Below are 20,313 nucleotides of genomic sequence, written 5' to 3'. Positions count from 1 at the left end.
CTTCGGAAAGGGTAAAGGGAAAGCCAGGACTCTCTTAAATCCCACCCAGCCCGTGCTGGGAGGAGAGAGCCTGATAAAGAGTCAAATTTCCTTTTTTCCAGTTTGAGGATGAAAAGCTTCCTGGAGACGGCCCCAGGAATCCTTCCAGCGCCTCCGCAGAAGCAACCCGGCCCTGACGTAGCAGGTATTTCTGCGGTCAAAGCACGAGCAATTCTGCTTTGAATAAATGGCTGGAAAGCCCCCAGGACTGCTTGCTTCCCTGGTTCCCTCGGTTCCCACCCCGTCCCTCTGCCGAGCCCGGCACGGCACAGCCGGCAGGAGCCCCGAAAGGGTTTAGCCCAGCGTCTTGCTGCTTCAAGCAGCTGAGCCCAAACTGGAGCTACCTGCGTGTCAGCAGCCGGGTTTCCTCCCAGAGCCGGTGGCCGCCCGTTGGAGACACGAGCAGCCTCCCGGGGAGGCCGGAGCAGCCTGGCGTGTGGTGATTCGGGGCTGCCGCGGCCGCCGTGCACACAAAGCGGAGGTGGGGAAGAGAGCGGGTTCAAGGAGAGCTTTATTCGGAGATCCTGGCCATAATAAATAGGGTTACACTATGAGACCGCCGCACGGCGAGGGGCCGGGGGCAGGAGGCGCGTGCCACTGGAGCTGGCTGCATCTCCTCCAAGCGGGGCATCGCCCTTTTTCCCGTCTCCCCTGTCCTGTTCCTTCCTCCCAGCCAGCTCCGGAGATCCCTGCATCTCACCACCAGCTGCTGCCCCACCACGCTGGAGATCAGGGCGAGAAAAAAAATGGCAGAAACAGGTTACGTGGATGCAGAGGGTTTTGGGGAGCGGCGTGGACCAGAGGAGATGGGAGGGCAGAGCCCTCCGGCTGCAGGGGTTGTGGATGTGGTGGGGCCTGGCAGTCACTGCACCAGGGCCTGGACAATGTCCTTCACCAGCATGGTGCCAATAACCATCTTTTCGCTGTTGACCGTCAGCTGGGCCGCGGCTCCCTCCCGCTTCTCCAGGGTGATGAGCACCAGGCTCCCGCTGGTCACCGTCTTGGCCGCAAACCTGCCCGCCGGCAGACACAGGGCTTCAGGGTGAGCTGTGGCCATCCCCGCAGTCACCATCCCCTCCCTGCCCTCCCAGCATCCCGCACCGAGCTGGCATGGCCATTCCTGGGATGCTCCAGCCGGGACCAGGGAGGCCTCTGCCACCCACAGCCACTGTCACAGGGGGTTTGGGTGCGGGTGGCACAGGGGCTCCTTGTCCTAAAGTAAGACCCGAGAATCCCCACTGGGAGCTGCTTTGATTTGGGTAAGACCAGAGAGGTAACATCCCGGTTCTCCCTCAGCATCCCCTCCCCACTTTGGTCCCCACAGCAGGTCGCTGGCTCGGCACAGCCCGCTCGAGCCATGCGAGGAGCCGGGGGTCCCAGTAGTGCTGTGCGAGGCGACCTCTCCGCAGTGGGGGATCTGGCTACCTGTACTCGTTGTCTGCTCCGCAGGGCACGCGGCCCACGTTGGCGGCCGAGGTCACTTGCTGGACGATGGCATGGTCGCTCCGGCATTTCTCCGGCAGCGTCAGCTTCTCCGTGATCTCGCTCATGCCCGTCAGCTTCCCTGGGGTGGGCAGCAGAGGCACCTGCCCATCTCCAGCCTTGCATCCCGGCCCTCCATCTGCGCCCGGCAGCGGCTCCAAGAGCCCCTCTGCCCCGTGCACCCCTCTGAAGAGTGGCCATGTCCCCTCTGGCCCCACTTTGTTGTCCCTGTTTCCTGCCCCCTCCAGCCTCTGCCTGTCCCATCTCATCCTGCTGGGGGTCCTTGTCCCAAGGTGCCAGCCGCACGCTGGGAGAGGGCTCAGCCCCATCCTGGGGCACATCAATCCCGTGTTGTGCCTGTGGCCTCGCAGCCCAGGCTTTCCACAAGGTCCTGTCCCGGCTGCCCCACTCTTCCCGGACCATTCACTCCTCTCCAGCCCCCGGCACGGATGGATTTGGGAAAACCCTTCCTCCAGCAGCCTTCCTGGGCTCATCGCTGTGTCCTGCCGCCCTGCCTGGTGGCAGCAGTCTGCAGCCGTGTCCCTGGGGAATGGCCCCTCCGGGCAGTGCAGGGCAATGGAGCCCAGGTATTGTGGGCATCGAGCACCCATTGCACACCCGCCCGGCTACGGGTGCTCCGGCCAGACCAGCATCTACCGCTCACCGTGCCGCAGCCACAGACCCCCCCGGGGGGGCCATGCTGTGGGGATGCCACGGAGCGCGCTGGCTCCGGAAGCATGGGGACATGCAGCTGGGTGGTCCCCACTGCTCGCTGGCCCCAGGCCATGGTGCTGGGAGCGCCAAGCACCCACACTCTGGCCACCGGCCGCGGCTTGGTGAGCGGCTGGGAGGGAGCTGCTGGCACTGCCAGGCTGCACAGTGGCTCCCGGGGGCCACGTGCTGGGGGGCCACCCGTCCCCACAGCCGGCAAGAGGCATGGTGCTGGTAACGGGATGGCCGTAGGGCCCCTTGGGGTGGCACAAGGTTCCTGTGCTGGGGACGGGCACGCGAGAGCAGGGATCCAGGGACCCCATGAATGCCTGGGGCCCTGCAGCAGCCAGGCAGGATGGGGCCTCAAGGGCCAGGGATCCACCCCATCGTGCCCCAGAGCCCTCCATGGCGCCAGTGGGGGCACCCAGCACGGCATCTATCCAAGCTGGGAGTGCAGGAGGGGGGCCGGAGCGCGGCTCGCACGGGGCAAGGGGAGCAGAGCTAGTCTAGGGGAGCGGGATGGGGTCAGCAGCGCGCCCCTGCCCGCAAGGGCCAGCTGAGCTGCGACTTACCCTCGCCCAGCCGCGAGAGGTGCTCTAAGGACATGGCGAGGGCGGCAGAGGGAACAAAACGGGTGGTTAACGTCAGCGCCGGGCGCACCGGGCTCCGGGCGGTGGGTCCCCCCAAAGGCAGCCCGCCTCCATCCCGCACTCACCCTGCTCCTTCTTGAACTCGTTCTCGCTCATGAAGACGGGAGCCATGAGCTCCCCCACGGGCGGCTGGATGGAGACGTAGAAGTGGCGCGTGTGGGTGCTGCAGAGACAGGCGGGTGAGAGGGTCTGGCCAGTCTGGGGTCCACAGGCAGAGCCCCCACCCCGTGCTGCGCTCCCTTTGCCTGCCTCAGGCATGGGAGTAGCCAGAGGGAAACTGAGGCACAAAAGGCCTTGGGAATAGGGGGCACCCGGCAGGCTGGACCTGGGACTGCTGCCTCCTCTGTGTCCCCTGGAGGGACCCTTGTGCCTGTCCTGCTGTCTCCTGTCCCCTGGAGCACCCCATGCTTGTCCCACTGTCTTCCAAACCCTGGGGGGACCTCAGTGCTGGTCCTGCTGTCCCCCATTCCCTGGAATACCCCATGCCATGTCCGGCCATCCCGTCCCCTGGAGCGATGCTCGTCCCTGTCCCGCTGTCCCCCATCCCCTGGAGCGCCCCATGCCCCTCTTGCCCCGCTGCCAGGCGCTCACCAGAGCTGGAAGTTGGCTGCCTGGGTGGAGTCACAGAAGTCGATGCCCATGACCACGCTGGCAGTGTCCCCAGGCGCCAGGCTCTCTGAAAGCACAGGGCTGGCACTGTGTCCCCAGCACCCAGCAGGCACCTTGCCGGCGGGCAGCACCCAGCCCAGCCTGGGAGGCAACCTCCTCTGGCCCAGCTGCAGCACCCAGTGGGTGCCTTGTGGCACTCTGGGGGATGACCCACCCCCCCCCCCAAATGCCAGGACCCCTCGGAGCCAGGCTGGGCCATACCAATCTCGGGGAACTCCTGGATCCGCATGCCCGAGAGCGGCTTGGGCTCACTGATGCGCAGGCTCTTCACCTCGGCGTCGGTGTTGTTGGAGATCTGGATCTGGACAGCCACCATGTGGGGGTCGTGTGGGAAGGGCCGGCGGCTGAAGCAGTACTCGACAGAGAGCCCCTCACCCGTCATGCGGTGCAGCAGCTCGTAGGTCCTCACTGAGCCGAACACCGGGCTCAGCAGCTGCGAGGGAGCGAGGACCACCATGGGTGAGCAGGCCACCCTGGGCACTGCAGCACGGGGTGCCCACCGCTGGTGGATTTGGATGGTCCCCAGGAAGGATGCAGGATGTCGCTGGGGGGACGCGGGGACATGTGGGGGTCACTTACAGCAGGTGCCAGGGAGGTGTCGGTGAGCGTGAGACCTTCCAGATCGGTCACCAGGCTGCTGGAGACGATGTTGCTGGAAGGGACGGGCTGGGGAGGAGGCGGGGTGACTGCAGGGCATAGTGGGGGTGAGGAGAAACAGTTAGCAGAGCCCTGACAGGCCACGGTCCCATGGGGACAGCGCAAGGGGACAGCCACATGGGAACAACCCCATAGGCACAGCCCCATGGTGACAACCACATGGGGACAAGAACATGGGCACAGTCCCATGGGCAGAGCCATGTGCCCTGCAGCCATCCTTGGGGACAGAGGCCATTGACCCCACCAGTCCCAGTCCCCTTTTCCAGCTCATCAGCGCCCCAAGAACTTGTGCAGCTCTGAGCTCCGCTGGCACAGGAGGCCTGTGCCTCAGTTTCCCCAAGGATGCAGTAACAGCCTGTCTGGGGGGCACTCCCAGCCTGGCCATGCACCCGCTGGGGTGGCTGCAGCGGGGCAGATGGGGTGGCAGGACCCCTGCATGCCCCACAGCCAGGGCAGAGCTGAGCCCTGGCCCTGCGGCAGCTACTCACAGTCATCCAGGTCGAGCAGGGAGATTTCCTTGGGGCCTGCGGTGGTGGCCCTGGGACTGGGTTTGGTGCTGGCGGGCTAGAAGGAGGCAGAGGGCCATGGGGTGAACACAGGGGCTCAGGCCAGCCCCACACCACCATGCTGCTCCCATCCTGGCCCTCACCGCCTTCCTCCGCTTGGTCTCCACCTCCGCCGGTGACTCCTGCGCCTCAGAGCCCGAGTCTGACTCGGATGAGCTGCTCTCAGAGGCGCTGGCCTCCTCGGACGAGGTCTCGCCACAGCCCTTCCTCTCCTGCTGCTGCTTCTTCTTCTTGCCCTTCTTCACCCCTTCCTCCTCCTCCTCCTCGCTGGGGCTGCAGGGAGAGGCCAGTCAGACATCTCGAGAATGCAGATTTCAACCAGGGAGACCCTGTCTGTGTCCTCAGCCCCATGGGACATGGTGTGCAAGGTACCTGCCAGCACTCTCCAGGGATGCTTTCCGAGGGGCTTCCTTCTCCTTCTTCTTCTTCCTCTTCTCCTCCTCCTCCTTGTCCTCTGATTGGTCTCCACTGCCCTCCTCTTCCTCCTCGCTGCCGGAGCTGGAGCTGCCTTCGCTGCTGCTGGTCTCGCTCTCCTCGCTGACGGACTCAGGCTCTGCAAGTAGGCACGTCTCACCCCTGCTGCCATGTCCTGCTGTGTCCTGTCATGTCTTGCATCCGCTCACCGTGTCCCACCATGTCCTGCATCTCCCTGCTGCATCCCACATCCACCTGCTATGTCCCACCACATCGCATGTCCGTGCACTGCATCCCACCACGTCCGGCACCCCCCTGCCATGTCCCACATCTCCCCGCTATGGCAACCCATGCCCAGCTTGCAGCACCGCAGCCTGACACCCCACCATGCTGCCCAGGCCCTCACCGCTGTCCGCTGACTCCGTGGGCCCCGACTCGCCCTCTGAGTCGGAGTAGAAAGGTTTCTCCACCTTCTCCTTCCTCTTCTCGCGGCTGGTGCACTTGGTCCACTCGGGAACCTACCAGGGACAGGGGTGATGGAGCAGGGCTGGTGCCCATGGGCACAGAGCCCAAAGTGCTACCCTTGCCCCCCTCCTGCCCCCACACTGGGCTGGCCACGTGTGTCCCCAAGCACAGCAAACCAGTGTATGGACACCTGCGCACACACGGTGCACATGAGAAGATGGCAAGGCACCTGAGCAGCCCCTGTTGGAGCTGTCCCAAAGCCTGCTGCAGCTCCCCAGTGGGGAGGTGCTTCCTCCCTGCGGAGGAGGGCGACACTCTCAAGGTTCTGGAGCTCCTCCATCTTGGCTCCCAATGTCCCCCACCACCCTGGTGGGCTCTGGGGAGCCCCGCACTGCCCCACACTACCTCCACGTTCCTCACAGAAGGGTCGGGGGCCTCATCTGGCCAGTCGGGCAGCTCCTGGTAGCCAACTGCCTTGGCGTTGAGCAGGTGGGACAGGGAGCCCAGCTGGAAATGGTCCCGATCTACGGCAGGATGAAGAGTTGGGGCAGCTCCAATGCAGCCATGTGCTGCTGGGGTGACAGCTCTCCCCATCCACACCCCCAGTTCCCATATCCCCATACCCTACAGCCAGGGCTGATACCTTTGAAGGAGGATTCCAGGATGGGAGCAGGTTTTTGGGCCAGGAAAAGCTTCTTGGCGTACTTGTTGAGGGCCCCACTCTTCTCAGTGGGCACGATAAGCTGGCGGATGAAGCGGGCCCGGTCCCGGATGTCATAGTTCTGGTCATACTTGGCCAAGTTGAGTACGTACTGGGTCAGCAGCTTGCTCTGCACCAACAGGCATGCTCAGGGCCAGTCTCTCCCTCCCCAACAGGAAACTGAGACAGGGTGAGGGCCATCTCAGCCCTGCATCCCACACCACACTCACAGGGAGCCCGTTCCCTGGTACCTGCTTGGAGTTGGTCAGGTAGAGCTTAGCCGCCAGGTTGATGACCTGCAGCTTCACGATGTCCTCCTCATTGGTGAAGGACTTGGCCATCTTGCGCAGCACATCAGGTGCAATCTTGGGCACGTGCTCACAGTACTCACCGATGAGCCACAGGATGCTGGCCCGTGCCATGGGCACCTAAAGGATGGCCATGGGCACATGGCACAGCTGCCTCCCAGCCCATGGTGCCAAACCTGTGCACCCACTGGCCCTCCGCTGGGGTGGACCCTGGCCCCGGGAGCTGCGCAGCACCCCAACTCACCTGGATGTTGTCAGTGAGCTTGGCCATGTGCTTGATGATCTCACTGTGCTGGGCCGGCTGCATCTGCAGCAGCTTTTTGATGACCACCACGGATTCAGCCACGACCAGCTCTGCAGGCAGAGAGCCTGTGTTAGCAGGGTCCTGCCCTGAGATCTCCTGCTCCAAGAGCGGAGGATCCCCTGTTTCACCCTGGCCACGCTTGCTCACCATCCCGGTTGGAGAGGAGCTGGACCAGGCCATTGAGGCAGGTGTCCCGCACCTTCCCGATGTTGGTGGCACAGCGCCCGATGGCTTGGATGGTGGCTGCCACAAAATCTTTGTCCATGCTGCGGATGTAGGTCTGCACGGGCATGCGGAAGGCACATTACCCATGCACCAGCGCTGGGAATCCCCCCTGCACGGCAGCTGCATGCCGGGAGTTTTGGAGATGATGCCATACTTGAAACTGGCATGCCCAAAGCCCTGTTCTCCTGGCGGGGAGCTCCCTCTATCCACCCACGGTGCTGGCATCCGGAGCCATGCCAGAGTGACACCCAGGTGGTCTTGGTGTGCCCGTGGCCCCAGCATACCTGAAACTCCCGCAGGATGGTGGAGATGTTGGTCTCATTGGCCAGGTTGGTGAGGACCTCCAGCTGTGGGAAGGAGGGAGAGAGGGGCAGCATGGGAACACAGTGCCGGGGAACTGGATCCCTGGCATCCTCCCATTCCCCCTTGGAGAAGGAGCGCTGGGTCGCATCCTAGGAGCCCTGAAGGCCTGGCAGGGGTTTGGGCAGCCTGTGGGGCTGCCAGCAAAGGGTCCAGCTAGGTTTTTCTGGCTTACCTTGAGGATCTTGATCTGTGTGGGGTCCGTGGAGCGGATGTAGAAGCTCTTCAGGTAGGGCTCAAACATCCCCTGTGTGGAGAGCCAGCAGCTTTAGGGACATCCCTGGTACCGGCTGCCCAGCCCATGCCAAAGCTACCCACGGGCAGGTGATTCTGAGGCCCCGGGCAGGATGCATGCTGCCTCCCAAACCTTCAGTCTGCTCCAGCAGCAATGGGGCTGACCCCTCCCGCACTGGGAGCTGAAACTCACCCTCCGTTTGATGGACATGGTGGCCACATTCTGCAGCACGACGTACTGCACCTCGCTGTGGGGATGGAGACGGAGAGCGGGGTCAGTGGGACCAGGACCGGCTGCGCTCCCAGCACATCCCCATGCAGTGGGGCAGGACCCACCACAGCCCCGCATTTCCCACAGGCCAGGGTATCCCGGCAAGCAGCCTGATTGGCTCTGTGGGAGACCAGCAAAGCCTCAGTGCTGCAGACCTGTGACTCCGCAGGAGGCGCACCAGTGCCTTGGCTATGACGCCAACCTCAGCCTTAGGTGCCAAGTGGAAGTAGAGCTGAGCCACAGCCATCACCACCTGTGGGAAGACACCTGTGTGTCACTCTGTGGGCACACGGACACCGTGGGGGACATCCCCACAGCTCCTGTGCAACAGTCATGTCCCTGCACCAGCCCGATAGCACCCCAAGGAAGCAAAGCAAGGTCCACCCATGTGGATGCCCACCACGTTTCTCCTCCCAGGGAGTCCCTTGATGCCTCATCAGCACCCTGGTGGCACCATGGCCATCAGAGAGGTCCTGAGAAAAGGTGCTAGGACACTAGCTGGTGACCACTGGGGGCTGGGCTGAGAGCCAAGCGGGGGCTGGAGGAGATGGGACAGGGCTCTCTGAGGGGGTGGCCGTGCCGTGGGGCTCACCGCAGCGTTGCGGCTCTGCAGCAGGGGCTTGGTGTTGCGCAGCAGCAGGCGGTGGTCAGGGTCCATGACATAGGGCTTGCGCTTCACCAGTGAGGTGGCCTCCGCCTTGTCGTCCTTGGTGTCCTCCTCATCGGAGCCATAGAAGGCCTTCTCAGCGCTGTCTTCCAGCAGGGACTCCTGCTGGCACATGGGACACCTGGCAGCCCCGCTGGTAGGGAGGGCGAGTGCCGGCCCAGCTGCCTGTGGTGGTGCCTGGGCTGGTGCCGCCATGCTGCCCCAGCCCTTCATCCCACCTCCCCATCATCCTCATCTCCGACCACATCAGTGGATCACTGGTATGTGCCCGGACCCAGACATGAGATGCTGGAGCATTGCCTGCTGTGAGGGCTGCCTGGGGACCCCCAAGGCTCCTCCAGTGGCAGGCACCGGACCCCAGGTGCCAGAGCAGCTCTGGCAGGGCTGTGGCGCCGTGTGGCCATACTCACGTTCTGGTTGGGACTGAGGAACTGGGTGCGCGCGTAGCGTGTCAGCATGTTGATGATCACCACTTGACCCCACTCCTCCACGTCGATGAGCAGGTTGCAGAGCTTGCGGTAGTTCTTGTGGATGAGGTCGATGCGCTCAGGACAGACCTCCTCAAACGCCATTACCACGCTGCCGGCCACCAGCTGGGGATGTAAGACCTGAGTTTAGCCGGAGCACTGGGCGCTTGCTGGAGAGGGTGGCATCCCCACATTTTGGGACAGGGGAGATGGGGCACCCAGCTCACCGTGGTCTTGTCCGCTAGCAGCTTCTCAATCACTTCAATGAGCTGGTCCTTCTGGTCTGAGTCCAGGCTGCGAGGGGAGAGCGGGGTCGGCATGGACAGGAGCATGTCACAGCTGGGCCAGTCCCATGGGGCTGTCACTGCCCCAAACTACCCCGTTCCTCAGCTGTCTGCCCGCCAATGCCAAGCAGGTAGGACCCCAGCACCGTACCCCCAAAATTGCAATTTAACCACAGTAAGCGGTACAAATCTTGAAATGAGTTCTCCTTGTCCTCCACATTGCCATGCCACCCCATGGGGCCCCAGTCACCCCATGGGGCCCCACCTGGCCCACAGCCCCCCGTTACCTGTACAGTTTGGGGATGGCGTGGGCGGCCGTCTTGCGCACGTACGGGGACATGTCCGACGCTGCCTCTTTGATGGCCAGCATCATTATGGGCACGATGATGGGCACGCGGATGCTGGAGAGGACCCGCAGGGCGCTGGCACGAATCAGCTGGTTGGGGTCCTGCAGTGGGCATGCCCAGCGCTGTGAGTCGAGATGGGCTCTTGGGCCCCACCAGGACCCTCCGGGATGGGGATTTCGCCAGTGAGAGGATGCAGCTGGAGGTCTCCTGGGGCTGCCCAATCCTACCGCAGCCTCCCAGCCCCAATTTTGCTCCCCCCAAAAAGCCGGGCCGCCTACCTTGAGTCCTCGCTGGAAGGTGGAGATGGAGAGCAGGGCCAGGTCCTGTTGCTCCTCGGCGTAGCGCACCAGGTACACATACACCAGCTTCTTCACCTGCGGGCCACACAGCAGAGGGTGGCCAAGGTGGTGGGGACTCCACAGCATGAGAGTCCCCCAGGATTATCCTCATACTGAGACAGCTGCCATCACCCAGTACCTCCATCCCCCCAAAATTCAGCCCACACCAGCCCTCCCCAAAGCCTTCCTAATGCCAAATAGCATCCCTCCAGGGACTGCTCCAGACCTGTGGACACCCTTGGGTGTCAGTCCCTTCCTCGCCCTGCAGCAGGGACACCCAGCAGCTTCTTGCCACAGGCCATGCAAGGGCTGCCGCTCACCCTGGTCACACGCACAGCAGCTGAGACCTGCCTCACCTCGATATTCTTGCAGGCCACATTTTTGACGACAGCTGGAAAGAGATCGGAGGCGTTCTTCCCACGGGCGATCATCTAGAAGGGAAGGAACAGCATGACACCAGGCATGCAGCCTCGGCAAGCCCATGGCACGGCATTGCCGGTCACCGAGCCCGTGCCATGGCAACACTCACCGCCACGATCCTCTTCATGGCCTCCAGCTTGAGCGAGTCCTTGTTGCTATCCAGCATCTCCTTGAGGTCATCGTGCCTATGGAGCAGACCAGGTGCTGTGAGGAACTGGCCCTCATCCCTGGCAGCTCCTGGCCATCACCCAGCACCCACTGTGGAGGGTCCGCATGTGTGTTCTGGGCATGCCACAGCCTCTGGTGCCCACTGCCAGCTCCCAGGGCTTTGCTCGTCCCAGGCCACCAAATATGGCCCTCGGGTGCTGAGATCAGGAGAACCTCAGCTTCAGGACATTTCCCTCCTCAGGATGCAAAAACAGAGGAAGGAGAGTCCTGTTTTCTGTTTTATTCACTTTTCCCACCCGCTCCCAGCCTGGCTCAGGGTTTCCCTGGAGGCAGAGGGCACTAGCTTGGCTTTACCCTGTGCTGGGGCAGGAGAGATGCCTGCGCCAGGCTGGGAACCCAACCCACAGCTGCTCATGAAATATTTATCTGGGCAGGAATTCAGTTACAGGTGCGTGAAAAAGAACCCCGCGGCCTTGGAAGCGTTGCTGGGGCGACTTGCATGGGCTGAGGTTGTCGCCCCGGGCACTGTCAGCTCCTTGTCACCAATGTCCCCCTTTATAAGGCTGGTTGGCACTGCTGTCCCTGCGGTCCCTGAGCTGACCTGGCGGCATGACACCGCTAGACCTGCAAGGCTTCATCCACCTGCAATGGCCCATTCCCAGATTGTCCGGTGGGGATGGGAGCTTTCCCAAAACAGCACTGACTTGCACCAAAAGCACCTCAGCATTTGGAGAAACGATGTGCTTGCCATCCACAAGCACACGCCAGTCGCTAAACAAAGCGTCACGTCCTAAAATGTCCCTGAAACCCCGTCTGCCCACGGTTGTACCCACACAGAGCCGGCTGTGCTGGGGCTTCCCGGCAGGACGACGCTCGGCACGAGCCCCCACTGCTGCCGTTCCGCGGAGCCTCAAGGGCACGGCGCATGGTCCACGCTCCTGCATGCCCCCTTCCCAGGGCTCGTCCCTCGCCCGCTCCCCCGGCGGGCGCTCGCAGGGGCCCTTACCGCAGCGGCTGCGGCTGCCCAGCGCCGGTGCCGCTCTCTGCCGCGGCCTCCGCCTTGGGGCACTTGAGCAGTCGGAGCTCGTCGGCTCGCAGGGCGCTGTAGCAGACCTGCTGCCCTCCGTCGGCGGGCAGCACCGGGCTCCTCGCCTCCTCGGCCGCGGCGCCCGCCGGCGCTTTCCCCAGGCCGCCCGCGCTGGCCGGCAGCTGCTGCAGCAGCTTCTGCAGCGGTGGCATCGACAGCATCCCTTCGGTCGGCTCACCGGCAGGCGCAGCTGGCTCACCGGTGGCCTCCCGAACCACCCGTTTGCCCCGCACCGACGGCGGCGTGGCCCCGCTGCCGGCCCGCCGGGTTCCAGCGGGCTCTCTGGCCGGCCGCGGGCCCCGCTCCTCCTCCTGGCTCCACCGCCTGAAACCTGATGCTGCGGCGCCGGGCGGCCCCTCGTGTCCCAGCCACGAGGGCCGCAGCGGCAGTGGCGGTGGCACGGGAACAGCGCGTCCCCTGGCAGGGCCTGGGGCTTGCGGTTTCAGCCGGTCTGGTGCTGTGGCGGGGGAAGGCGCTGAGTGGCGAGGCCAGAGGGGGTCAGACCTGGGGTCTGCACTGATCCCAAGCCATTGCCGAGGCCTGACGCTGTGTGAAGGTCCCCAACCCTGGCATCCCTCTGTCACTCTGAGCCCGAGTGGCACCTGGGGACCCATCCTGCATCCAGGAACGAGGCTGCTTCCTCATCAGGTGGGAGAGCAGGGAATCGCTTCCTTGGGCACCTTGAGCAGCTTCGCAGGGGATGCCAAGCCCCCAGCCCGCAGCCGTGGTCACCACTGGCCACTGCCAGCCCTATCTGGGGACCTCAATCACCAGCCCACAGAAGGGGACGAGCGGGATGTGGAGGATGGGGGGGCAACACCGAGGCCCTGCCATCCCCGAGGGGATGCCAGGACTGGCGAGGACCCCACGGGGAAGCCCGAGACCTTGCCCACGCACCAACCAGGGCAACTGGCCAGGTCCCCGCCAGCAGCCCTCAGCCCCCACTTCTCAGAGACGGGACTGGTGGGATCCAGCAGTGAAGGGACAGGAGGACACAGGCCATGCAGATGGACACACTGTCCCTGGACAGAAAGCACAGCACCATCTAGTGACTGCGTGCCCCGTTATGGCCACATCCGTGAGCGCTAATTAGTCCAGCCAGAGCTGCACCACGGTGCTGGCTGCAGGGTCCTGAGCAGCACCCCCACCATCGCTCCCCAGGGCCAGGGTGGTGCTCGGGCCACGCGTCCCTGCTGCCTGCCCTGGGCCTCAGCCCACCGGGCTCCGGTGTCACCCGCGAACCCGGCAGGGTGTCCTGCTCGAGGGCTCATCGCGGGGCCAGGCTGGGCACTGCCTTCCCTGTGGGGATTCAGCCCCTGAAGGGCACCAGGACGTAGACCGGGTGCCAGCGCATGTGGGCAGGACCCAAAGGACCAGTCCACGGCAGGTCCAGCAGCACCTTGGGCTCCGAGGCTGCCACCTTGGGTGCAGGCAGGGCTCGCAGGGATGCTGCCAGGCTCTCTGCACTGCTTGGGAGGGCTCCTGGGAGAGCAGCACCCAGGGGACCGGGACAACAGCAGCGGGTGCCGGGCTGGGGGACACTGCCAGCGGGTGCTGGGTTGGGGGGACATCGCCAGCAGGTGCAGGGCTGGGGGAACATTGCCAGAAGGTGCCGGGTTGGGGGGACACCGCCAGCTGGTGCCGGGACTGGGGGGTCATTGCTAGCAGGTGCCAGGCTGGGGGGACACTGCCAGCAGGTGCAGAACTGGGGAACACCACCAGCAGGAGCTGGGTTGGGGGGGGTCATCACCAGCGGGTGCTGGGCTGGGGAACATTCTCAGCAGGTGCCAGGCTGGGGGACATCACCACTGGGTGCTGGGTTAGGGGGACACTGCCAGCGGGTGCTGGGTTGGGGGATCATCCCCAGCGGGTGTCAGGCTGGGGGGACATTGCCAGTGGGTGCATGACCGGGGGACACCACCAGTGGGTGCACAACTGGGGGACATTGCCAGAAGGTGCTGGGTTGGGGGGACACCGCCAGCGGATGTCAGGACAGGGAGTCAGCACCAGTGGGTGCCGGGCTAAGGGACAACGCCAGCAGGTGCAGGGCTGGGGGGACACTGCCAGCGGGTGCAAGGCTGGGGGGACACTGCCAGCGGGTGCCGGGCTGGGGGACATTGCCACTGGGTGCTGAGTTAGGGGCACACTGCCAGCGGGTGCTGGGTGGGGGGGTCATCCCCAGCGGGTGTCAGGCTGGGGGGACATTGCCAGCGGGTGCAGGACTGGGGGACACTGCCAGTGGGTGCAGGACTGGGGGACATCGCCAGTGGGTGCAGGACTGGGGGACATCGCCAGAATGTGCCAGGTTGGGGGGACATTGCCAGTGGGTGTCAGGACCGGGAGTCATTGCCAGCGGGTGCCGGGCTAGGGGACATCGCCAGCAGGTGCAGGGCTGGAGGGACACTGCCAGCGGGTGCCGAGCTGGGGGACACCACCAGCCGGTGCTGGGCTGGGGAACATTATCAGCAGGTGCCAGGCTGGGGGACATCACCACTGGGTGCTGGGTTAGGGGGACACTGCCAGTGGGTGCTGGGTTGGGGGATCATCCCCAGCGGGTGTCAGGCTGGGGGGACATCGCCAGCGGGTGCACGACTGGGGGACACCACCAGCGGGTGCACGACTGGGGGACATTGCCAGAAGGTGCCGGGTTGGGGGGACACCGCCAGTGGGTGCCAGGACGGGGAGTCATCACCAGCAGGTGCCGGGCTAGGGGGACACTGCCAGCAGGTGCCAGGCTGGGGGACACTGCCAGCAGGTGCCAGGCTGGGGGACATCACCACTGGGTGCTGGGTTAGGGGGACACTGCTGGCAGGTGCTGGGTGGGGGAATCATCCCCAGTGGGTGTCAGGCTGGGGGGACATCACCAGCAGGTGCACGACTGGGAGGACATCTCCAGCGGGTGCAGGGCTGGGGGACACCACCAGGAGGTGTAGGGCTGGGGGGACATCACCAGCGGGTGCCGGGCTGGGGGGACATCGTCAGTGGGTGCAGGGTTTGGGGGACACCGCCAGCGGGTGCAGGGCTGGGTAAACATCACCAGTGGGTGCATGACTGGGGGGGGGGGGGGTCATCGCCAGCGGGTGCAGGGCTGGGGGACATGGCCAGCGGGAGCCAGGCTGGGGGGACACCGCCCCAGGGTGCCGGGCTGGGGGCGCTGATGGTGGGTTCCCACGCCCTGGTCACCCCGAAACCTCACGGTCCTGCTCGTGTGCGATCCCGTGAGCAGGCGTTTCCCGTAACCTGCCCCAAAACACAGCAGCCTTTCCCCAAACACCCCCGCCCCCCCGCTGGCCTTTCCCCCCGCACCCCCGCGCCCCAGCGCCGCCTCGGCCTCCCCCCACCCCCCGGCCCCCCGGCCCGGCCATGCCGCCGCGCGTTGGCCGTGCCGCCGCTGCCACCACCGCCGGGTGCGGCCGGGCCGGGGGCAGCGCTGAGGGGGGCCGCGGCGAGGGGGGGGGCCGCGGCGAGGCGGCAGGCCCGTCGCCCCCTCCCACGCGGGGCCCGCGGCCCCCGGCGGCCTCGGCCTCGCTGCGGCCTACCTCTTGTAGTCGGAGGAGAAGATGCCGCCGCTGGCCGGGTCGTGGCCGTACTCGGGCTCGCCCAGGCTGGAGGAGCCGCCCTTCTCCTCGCTGTAGGCCTGGCCGGCGGCCATGGCGGCGGAGCGGGATGCGCGGCGGCGGAGGGGATGCGCGGCGGGCTGGGATGCCGGGATGCAGCTGATGTCAGGATCATGTGGAGCCGGGGGGACAACGCCGCCGCCGCCGCCACGCCGCCTCTTAAAGGCGCAGGGGGCCCCGGGGGACAGGCGTCCCCGCGTCCCCCCCGGCAGCGCCCCGGGACCCCGAGGGACGCGGCGGGGGCTGCGCTGCCCCGTGTGCCGCCGCCGGCCCCTGGCCCTGTGTGACCCCTGCGTGCGCCAGCGGTTTCCATCGACCGCTTAAGATGATCTCAGCCAGGTACAAAGCTACCTTAGCTGATGCCGGACCTAAAGGGGCGCCCGCGAACGGAGCAGGCATTTCACCCCAGCACGGGGGGGGGGACACGCCTGCCCTGCCGGGAAGGAAAATCCTAACCGAGAGTGTGGCTCGGGTTTCCTCTCCCACGGGAATCGCCCAGCAGTGCGGATGAAGGAGCAGGAAAGTCCAGAGCAGGACAGGGCCTGAAAAGCAACAGCGGCAGGCTGTTTATTTTGCTGCACGGCTCAGGAGGGATGTGGTTTCCTCAGATGTTTTCGGGCACCCGTTCGACCCGTTCGTTGGCTGCTCTCCTGGTAGACATGGGGAGCAGCATGCTGTTGGGTCCGCAGCCGGGCTCCTCCATCGTGACCTGCCGGGAAAAGGCGCCGTAAGCCTGGCGGGCAGGACGCCTGCGCTTCACGGGCGCCAGACCACGCGTGGGGCCTCCCGGTGGGGCGGTTTCTACCCCGGCGGCTCCGCGAGCTGCAGCGGGGACTTGCCCCCAGAGCTCACTACTCACCAGCTTGTGGTCGAAACGCACCAAGTCCAGGAGGTAGAGCGCAAAGTGAATGCAGTTGTTGTTGGTGAAGGAGTACTGCTCTTCTGCATTCATCACTTCCCGCACTTTACACTGGAAAGTGTAGGGATCAACACCACCCTTTTTTCTGTAGATTTTGCCTTTCCCCGCATCTTTTCTCATAGCATAATAACCTTCCTTGCTGACTCGTCCTCTGCACTTCAGACTGCTGGTGTCTGGAAAAGAAAAACCCAGCAACAGCCGTGCACCACCTCCTTTGCCGGCAGGGTGCAGAGCCGCTGTTGTGCAGGCAGGGCCCGGCAAAGGCTGCCTCCCCCCAACCCCGCAGGAATCAGGGCTCCAAGGGCCTCCTGGGAGGAAGATGAGGGCCTTGCTGCCCGGAGCTGGACCACCCAGCCTTCCCTTCTTGGTGACCGCCAGCGCCAAACTGGTGGCTTTGCTCTCCGTTTTTTGGAGCTGTTGTGCCATGTTTGCGCCGGTGCTTTTGGGCGACGGCAGGGACTGCCCCTACTGCTTTGCCTGGGGCTTGTCGCACATGTTGGGGGCTGAGAAATAATCAAGAGGAGGCCACAAACTTACTTTGAAAGTGCACGACCTCTCCCTCTCCACAATAAACAGTGGCGTGTTTAAAGATGGCTCCAAGACAGTTTTTACTACTCTGCATTGGAAATAATATGATGTCTCCAATTTCCGGCTCGCCATCTTTTACAAGCTCAAAGATCTTCCCATAACCAGGAACGCTCTCGTTGAACAGAAACTGTACTGTCTCACACAGTCTCTGTAAAACATATGGAAAAAGGAGATGAATAAATGCACCGTGGAGCCAGGATGGCCGGAGTTTCCTTTTTAAAAAGAGCTAAAAACTGTCACAGTCAGAGTCACAGAATGGTTGAGGTTGGAAGGGACCTCTGGAGATCATCTAGCCAGAGCTTCTTCCAGGAGAAGTTAAGGCCTCCTGTAGTTGTCTTTGCCTAGCTCCACTTTCCTGTTAGCAGCAATCACCTTTTGGTTCCTCGGGGGTCCCAGAAAGCCCCCACAACTTTCAACAAGGTCCTCAAAAGTTCTAAGCAGAGCCTAGACACTGCTGCATGAACTGCTGCCTCTGTTTGCTGTCTCTGTTTGCTGTGCTCTCATCGTCCCATCGTCCCTGCCTGAAACGGCCCCCTTTCCACAAAGCCCGCAGCCCGTGCCCAGCCATCCCAAGCACCGGCCCTGCCACCGGCCCATCCTCTGGCGACGAAAGTTCCTCCATGCACCTCTGGTCTCCCTTTCATCTAGCTACCGCTGCTGTAAACCAGTCCCTGGCAAACACCGCTCATGGTGCCTTGTGGAGAGACGTGGGAAACGAGGGAGCCCAGCAAAGCCCTTTTTGCTTACCGAAGAGCATTTCATCTGTAAAAACAGAAGAGAAAAAGCATTTCAGTCTGCAGGAAGCCTCCACCTGCATGGTCCTTCCTCTTTTCTTCTCATGCAAAGCAGTGGGTCCCTTTCTATACACATTATACCTTGAGCGTACCTGCTCCTACTAGCCGTAAGGACTGTTGACTCAAGTAAAAAGTCATCAGTCCTGTGCAAATTCCTTGAGCGCTCCTTGGCGCTTGCGATATTCAGGCTAGAAATGCTCTGCAGCAGCCAAAGGATCCTTGTTCTTAGGCGGAGCAGCAGCAGTACAGATGCGAGCAGCCTGGTGCAAAGCAGCCCCTGTGTGGGCCTGGGAGCTCCCTTACCTTGTTGCCTCAGCGTCCCGTCAGGTGTCCGCTGGCGTTTGTATCCCTTGCTCTGGGGGGGCCAGAGCAGCGTGTGAGAGTGGAGCAGCAAGGAGAGCTCTGCTCAGCACAGTGCTGGGCTGCAGGAAATGCACTGGCAGGTCACGACCCTGGGTGGAGGGAAAACAGAAATCCTCTTCAGCCTAGCTCACATCCTCTCCGATAAGCCTGAGACACAGCCAAGGCTGAACGTTCCCAGAAATGAAACAGAAAGTACAAAAACTGGAATGAACCCCAGGGAACGCCTAAGAAGTTTTTTCACCCTTTAAAAAACAACCAGCCAAAGTTACCAGTTTAATTTTTAATGTCTAGATCTAAACATTAATTTCAAGAGTAGCCGCAGGTGACATGGCCAGTCCTGGAGATGTGCGTCATGCAGAAGAGCCAAAAGACATCTCAAAACTAGCACAGGGGCTCTCATTTTTAATTTCTCTCCCTTTAAAAACCACTTCCTTCTGGTTCAAATCCCCTGATTAAAACATCCTGTTTTGTAGGAGTGAAACTTCGCCGACACAAAAACCCTCCCCACTGCTAACCATCTCCCTCTGCATGCTTTTCCCTTTGCTGCTTCTTCATTCTTGCTACAGAGAAGTCCTGGAGTGACCGAGACCTAAGGCAGTGCCAAGAAAACAGGCAGGGGAATATTTTGATAACACAGTTTAGTGCCAGCAGCCAAGGAAGCCTCAGTTTATCTTTGAATGACATAAGAGAGCTGAGAGTGGTGGGTCCTTCCTTCAAAAACATGTGCCACCTCGAGGGTACCTTGGGGCAGATAAACTTTGCCACAGAAGAGGCGGGACAGCATCAGCCAGTGGCTGCTGGGATCACAGAATCATAGAATCACAGAATGGTTGAGGTTGGAAGGGACCTCTGGAGATCATCTAGTCCAACCCCCCCCGCTCAAGCAGGGTCACCTACAGCACATTGCACAGGATTGCATCCAGGCAGGTTTTGAATATCTCCAGAGAAGGAGTCTCCACAGTCTCTCTGGGCAACCTGTTCCAGTGCTCTGTCACCCTCACAGTAAAGAAGTTTTTCCTCATATTCAGATGGAACTTCCCGTGGTTCAGTTTGTGCCTGTTGCCTTGCGTCCTGTTGCTGGGCACCACTGAAAAGAGTCTGGCTTCATCCTCTTGACACCTTCCCTTAAGATATTTGTACACATTAATAAGATCTCCTCTCAGCCTTCTCTTCTCCAGGCTGAACAGGCCCAGCTCTCTCAGCCTTTCCTCATAAGAGAGATGCTCCAGTCCCCTAATCATCTTTGTAGCCCTATGCTGGACTCGCTCCAGTAGTGCCACATCCCTCTTGTACTGGGGAGCCCAGAACTGGACGCAGTACTCCAGATGTGGCCTCACCAGGGCTGAGTAGAGGGAGAGGATCACCTCCCTCGACCTGCTGGCAACACTCTTCCTGAGGCACCCCAGGACACCATTGGCCTTCTTGGCCACACGGGCACATTGCTGCCTCATGCTTAACTTGGTGTCCACCAGCACTCCCAGGTCCTTCTCGGCAGAGCTGCTTTCCAGCAGGTCAACCCCCAACCTGTACTGGTGCATGGGGTTATTCCTCCCTAGGTGCGGGACCCTGCACTTGCCTTTGTTGAACTTCATGAGGTTCCTCTCCACCCAACAATTTTCCCAAAAGAGGAAAGCAAATGTGAAAAGGCACCAGTGAAAATGCTCACTTGGTTCATGCCCTGAAACCATTTTAGTGCAACATCAGCCACCTCCAGGCATTCCCACCATGGCCCTGCTCTGCTCCCCCGGGCATCCCTGCGATGCAGGCAAGTGCCCATTGGGGACCCAGCAGCCACATCGGTGGGAGCCCCTTCCTCCAGCCTGTCTGCAGGGCTGCCTCGGCCCTGCACCTTGGGAAGGACAAGCGCGGAGTGGGTGACAGCACCCACCACTTTGCAAACCCTGAGACTATGGCAGGCACCTAGCTGTCATTGTGGGACACCCCTGCCCAGTCCTGGTGGCCGTCCCGTGGCCCCGGCGGTGGTGGCACCCACCATGCAAGTCCTCTCACCATCCCCAGCCATGGCAGCCCCTCTCCCATCTCTCACCCACTCTTCTCCAGGGGCACACAGGAGGTCTCCTGCTTAAAAGGTGCCGTTGTCGCCAAATATATACACTGCTGCCCATCTCCTCCCTCTGTAACATGGCACAGGCTCACTTATGTGCAATCTTTTATTATCACAGAAAAAAAGATGGGAGA

General features: G+C 62.7%; 1 protein-coding gene across 3 annotated transcripts; it reads right to left on the bottom strand.

Moving 5' to 3' along the window:
* Positions 1 to 534: 534 nt before the first annotated feature.
* AP3B2 (adaptor related protein complex 3 subunit beta 2) lies at positions 535 to 15,528 on the bottom strand. Of its 3 annotated transcripts, none has more exons than XM_067305576.1 (28): positions 15,373 to 15,528; positions 10,688 to 10,763; positions 10,515 to 10,589; positions 10,099 to 10,194; positions 9,761 to 9,921; positions 9,417 to 9,483; positions 9,133 to 9,315; positions 8,648 to 8,824; positions 8,211 to 8,308; positions 7,978 to 8,032; positions 7,726 to 7,797; positions 7,475 to 7,537; positions 7,113 to 7,245; positions 6,906 to 7,015; positions 6,605 to 6,781; positions 6,297 to 6,483; positions 6,059 to 6,177; positions 5,595 to 5,706; positions 5,147 to 5,327; positions 4,858 to 5,047; positions 4,697 to 4,772; positions 4,131 to 4,237; positions 3,753 to 3,984; positions 3,474 to 3,558; positions 2,948 to 3,045; positions 2,805 to 2,828; positions 1,465 to 1,603; positions 535 to 1,052 (listed from the first exon to the last, which is right to left on the bottom strand). In XM_067305576.1, exons 1-28 carry the CDS (start codon positions 15,483 to 15,485, stop codon positions 902 to 904), a joined length of 3,357 nt encoding a protein of 1,118 aa, XP_067161677.1. In that variant the 5' UTR covers positions 15,486 to 15,528; the 3' UTR covers positions 535 to 901. The 3 variants fall into 3 exon arrangements, with proteins under 3 accessions (XP_067161677.1, XP_067161678.1, XP_067161679.1); XM_067305577.1 differs by having other exon boundaries at positions 6,074 to 6,177; XM_067305578.1 differs by lacking the exon at positions 2,805 to 2,828.
* Between the last annotated feature and the right edge of the window lie 4,785 nt (positions 15,529 to 20,313).

Source organism: Apteryx mantelli, chromosome 15 (genome assembly GCF_036417845.1).
Source record: "Apteryx mantelli isolate bAptMan1 chromosome 15, bAptMan1.hap1, whole genome shotgun sequence".
Taxonomy (NCBI): domain Eukaryota; kingdom Metazoa; phylum Chordata; class Aves; order Apterygiformes; family Apterygidae; genus Apteryx; species Apteryx mantelli.
Note: the sequence above shows the minus strand (reverse complement) of the source record. Positions and strands in the feature narration are given on the sequence as shown.